At 46.8% G+C, this 4,459-nt stretch overlaps 1 protein-coding gene across 1 annotated transcript in view; it reads right to left on the bottom strand.

Moving 5' to 3' along the window:
* Positions 1–1,146: 1,146 nt before the first annotated feature.
* Positions 1,147–4,459, bottom strand: part of LOC104493713 (neurotrypsin-like) — a 15,798-nt gene continuing 12,485 nt past the window's right edge. Inside the window, exons 13-15 of the mRNA XM_010136442.1 lie at positions 4,289–4,411; positions 3,392–3,672; positions 1,147–1,680 (exon numbers count right to left, since the gene is read on the bottom strand). Of these exons, the coding sequence (XP_010134744.1) occupies positions 1,370–1,680; positions 3,392–3,672; positions 4,289–4,411 (715 nt within the window). The 3' untranslated portion in view covers positions 1,147–1,369. The remainder of the gene's footprint in view (positions 1,681–3,391; positions 3,673–4,288; positions 4,412–4,459) is intronic.

The following is a 4,459-nucleotide window of genomic DNA, read 5'->3' as shown; positions in this document are numbered from 1 at the left end:
CATTTGTTTGGATGAGAGGGAAGGAAGAAATAGAAGTATTAAATAACCCCTGCTTTGTCTCTGCGCTATTTCTGTGCAGGCTGAGAGCTACAGCTTGATGACAGCGCTTGCATACCCCCGAATTAAGCCAGTTTAGTCCCACTGAGGGGAATGAAAACAGAAATAGTGCAAAGAAAAGAAGACAGGAAGCATCACCCAGAGGTCACAAGAACAGGACACGCTTCAAGAAAGTGGAGAGCTGCTTTGTGGCACACTTACTGTTTTACACAAGGAGTGAGTAATTTGAACCCAGGACAGGGTGTATCTATACCGCAGGAGTATTTCCATGTTTCATGGGAGAACTGTGAACACAGAGGTATTAAAGACTAGCATCGCAAATAAAGGGCAGCTAATGACTGCGGTGAATAAGGTACTGAGAGAAAGTCCCTGCAGTGCTGTTAAATTGTGATTCAACACCTGAATGTTTGGGAATAACATTACATTTGGATTTAAAGGATGTCCTTACTCAGCCTTTTTGGGTCTCATTTTTAAGTTCTTCATAGTAATCATGAGGGCAAGAAAGAGATTGTCTCTTAAAAATGAAGATTTACTCTCACACCAACAACTGATTCTAGGAGATGCTGCTTTAAGGAAAGAAATTAAAGCAAACCCCAAACACAAAAGAACCACTCTACTGAGAAAGCAGCAATAAAATCAGAGCATCTGGCAGCTAGAAATGTGTGATAGAGGCATACAGCAGGAGGTACAAGCATCTCTTAGCAGGGACAGACACTTTAAAGTGTGCATATGGGAGCAGATCCTCTCTTCAGAGGATAAAAGGTTCCCCCTAGAGACATAACAGGGAAGGAAAAAATCCGGAATGTTGGCCTGTTCCTCAGCTCAGGTCAAATCTTCTGATTCTGGGAACTGAAGAGAGCTGTTACGAAAAAATATTTGAAGATTTCCATTATGCCAGAACTTGGTGCCATCTTCCAAGCATCTCACCTCTCCGTAGAGCATTTTGCAACTGTGCAAACATACAAAACCAGGAACAGATTTACGAAGGCAGGTATCTCTCCCCTTCTGTCATTTCTGTGTGCCAGGGCAAAGGAACAGGTGTGATTGCATTACAGGGCTCAGACAGTCAGAGCGACACGGACGTATCATTCTTAACAGTGGGCACCTGCTTTCTCTGCTCAGAGATTACAGACTAAAGTGAAACCAAAGACATTAAAGAATCAGCCATAACTGTTTTTCTCCCAGTTCTACATTAAAGTCTTTTCCCAATGTCCAACGACAAAATAAATCTCCATCAGTCACAGGCCTGAAGCCACAGCCTCCTTCTGCTGCAGAAGGACCGTACGTTGAAGTTCCTAGAGCTCAGATATTTTCACTGTAGCTTGGTCACTTTCTTGATCCAGGGTACATATTTGCTGACCTTTGTGTACACGCCCGGGGAATCCTTCCGACCACAGCCGTAACCCCAGGAAGTGATCCCCAGAATGACCCAGCGTCCGTTTGACCTCTGACACATGAGTGGTCCTCCACTGTCACCTTGGCAGCTGTCCACCCGTTTATCTTCAGAGAGGTTCCCAGCACAAATCATGCGGTTAGTGAACTTCTGCCCATAACGGACCTCACAGTGTTCACGTGGGAGAAGAGGCACCACCCCCTGCAGCAGAGTTCTCGAATAGGACTTGCCTAGAACAGAACAGACCAGCCAGACCAATTCACCTACAGACAACAGCAGTGACCTAGAGCAACAGTGCTCCACACAAAAACAGATACTTGCATGTTTCATGTCAGACTGCAGCACAGAAATAGGCCAATCTCAGCATCTTTGAACTACCAGAACTTAGGAAAACGGTGCTGCCAAGCCAGACCACAAAAAAGAGGGGTAAGATCAAAGAAATTGAGAAGTGGTTGAAGAAAAAGGTTAGATCAAAGGATGAGTCTTACTCTTCATTCTGCCAACAAGTAACTTGAACCTTGTTCAATTTCTTTCACCTCCCTGAGCCTCCATTTCCTCTTCTTTAAACCAAGGACAGCGTTTTCTCAAGAGAATAAATGCAGTAATCTTTGTAAAGTGCTCAATCCTCAGAGAAGTTTTAGAAGATGTTTCAGAGGCATCCAAATATTATTCAAAAGGAGCTCATTTCATCTTTGGCCAAATTGTCTCTATTTGCTCAAATCTCTTTTTACCCCAGGCTTACTCAGAACATAAGGTGCGTGAGCTATATTAGAGTATGACCTTTCTGTACCCAAGGTCTGTGTAAGTTCACAAGGTAGTAAGTTGGGAAAGCCGGGTTTGGAGTGTGGGAGGGATTCTAACCATTAAGCCTCAGTACAGCTTAAGGGAGTTACGTGGCTAAGTTGCTCCTTGATCGTCCCCAGACGCTCCAAAGTGACACATGCACCCGATGCAGTGGCGTCCAAAGGCAAATGAACGCTTGCAGTCAAACACTTAGGGTAACGGCTAGGGAAACAGCTGGGAAGGATGGGTAAGTCCAAAATCAACAGACAAGCTCCTGGGGCTATTTGCCTTTTGGCAGCAAGTCTTTCTGAACGTACAGCTTTGCTCCACTCACAGCAGCCCCAGAAAGGCCTCCTTGCCCAGGCCCTGCACTGCATCTCCGATGCTCAGATGGGGCTGGACTGGACAGCTGGTTTTAAAGCTTTGTTTAGAGTTGAAAGCTGTCTCCAGAGCTTGCTAATGCATCCCTGTCAGGAGTCCATCAAGCCCAGCCTTTTAAAACATCGCCTTGAGAGAGTCAAGTATTTAATAATGAATACTTTCTAGAATATTCCCTGCTCCCTTTTACCTAGGAAGCTCCATAGCAATGTGATGCAAGAGAACAGGTACAGGCTGTCTTGAACCTAGTGTGGAAACCAGCCTCAGAGCCCAGCTGTCCCTGCAGCAATATTCAGGGAGACTGAGCAAGGTAGTCCGAGAGAGATTCCTCCCATCTCTAAGCCCCCACTTCACTACTACAGTATCATGAAGAAGGCAGGAGGTCATGGAATCATGGGAGCCTCCCACAGGCTTTGTACACCAGCTCTGCACAGGCTGTACTGCCTCAGGGCCTCCTGTGGGCAAACACGCTTGTAGAAAGGGGAAGAAAGAGAGGACTGTGACCAGATGGCAGCAGTGCTCTCTCCCACAGCTTCAGAGGGATGCTACGGCACCCAAAACTTCCACCATGGTCAGGCTCAAGAAGCCTTAAAAACCAAAGAAGACACAACAGCACAAAAATCATCTCACCTCTGCGCTCCTTCACACCATGTGCTTGCACAGACAATAGAAGCAGTTAGAACATGGCCTTGAGTTGTGCAAATACAAATTAATGGCCCATGCAGGCTTCTGAACCCAGCCTCTCCCACCTTTCTTGCCCCTCAAAGCCCTGTCACTCACCCGTGTCTCCCCAGCCGGAGATAATGCAGGCTTGCCTGTTGATGTCAGACTTCTCTTTCCTGTTGGGCAAGCAGACAGGCAGAACGTGGCGATTGAAAGAGAGACAGTGTCCCTCTCTACCCCGCATGCGGACCAGGGCAATGTCATTATCGTTGCTGCCAGCCCAGTAGTTCCTGTGGAGAACTATTGCCTCCACGGGCAGCTCCTTCTCAAACTCGTCCTTCACGCCTGTGTGGTAATCACCCACTCGCAGCAGGTAGCGCCGCACATCAACACCAAACCTGCAAAAAAAGAGACTCAAGATCTTGATACACCTACTAAGAGGGTAACAGTCACTCAAGTCTCAGTTGCTCTGAGACTGAACAACCTCCTTGCAAACTGATTAAACAGTGACAGCTACAGGACTGTGAGACCTCTTTACCAGATGTGATAATGCCAGCTGTTGCAGTCAAAGAGTGTCTCAAATTGCTGCCTACCATGCACAGGACAGGACTGTCTTTTCCTATAAAATGGTTTACAATAGTTGCAACAGGCTTGTGGCCTTTTTTGTTCACAGCGCAAGATGCTGTTCCCCTTCAAGTTGTAAAGCCTCAAAATTAAGAGGGCAAGTGTAAGCAGTGAAGGGTAAAGCAAGTCTATAGCGAGCCATCCTCATAACTGCTTGTCCCGGTTTGAGCTAAACTTCCTGGTTTGAGCTGAAACTTTCCTGTTTTCAGCTCAAACCAGGAAGTTCAGCTCAAACCGGGACACTGCTCCAAGATCATACACATCATATCCTGAAGGTCTTGGTTTAGAAACTTTGCTCATGTGGTTCCACTGGGCTGGGAGGATAAACAGGTATGACGCTATCTTGTTCATCACTGAGTGTCCTTTGGGGCTCCCCACTCACAAACGCACCTTTTGAAGCAGTGGGCTGCAGTCACTACCCAGCAGCTGCTGATCAGTGTTGCTCCACACAGCAGACGAGTATCTCGTCGAAAACCCTTCAACCGTAGTGAGGCCTGCCATGGCCAACCACCTCTGAGGAAGAAACAGGGGAATAATAGGTGTCACACGCATGGAAGCTCT

This window comes from Buceros rhinoceros, unplaced genomic scaffold (genome assembly GCF_000710305.1).
Source record: "Buceros rhinoceros silvestris isolate BGI_N320 unplaced genomic scaffold, ASM71030v1 scaffold17385, whole genome shotgun sequence".
Taxonomy (NCBI): Eukaryota; Metazoa; Chordata; class Aves; order Bucerotiformes; family Bucerotidae; genus Buceros; species Buceros rhinoceros.
This window is presented reverse-complemented; position numbering and strand designations above follow the sequence as displayed.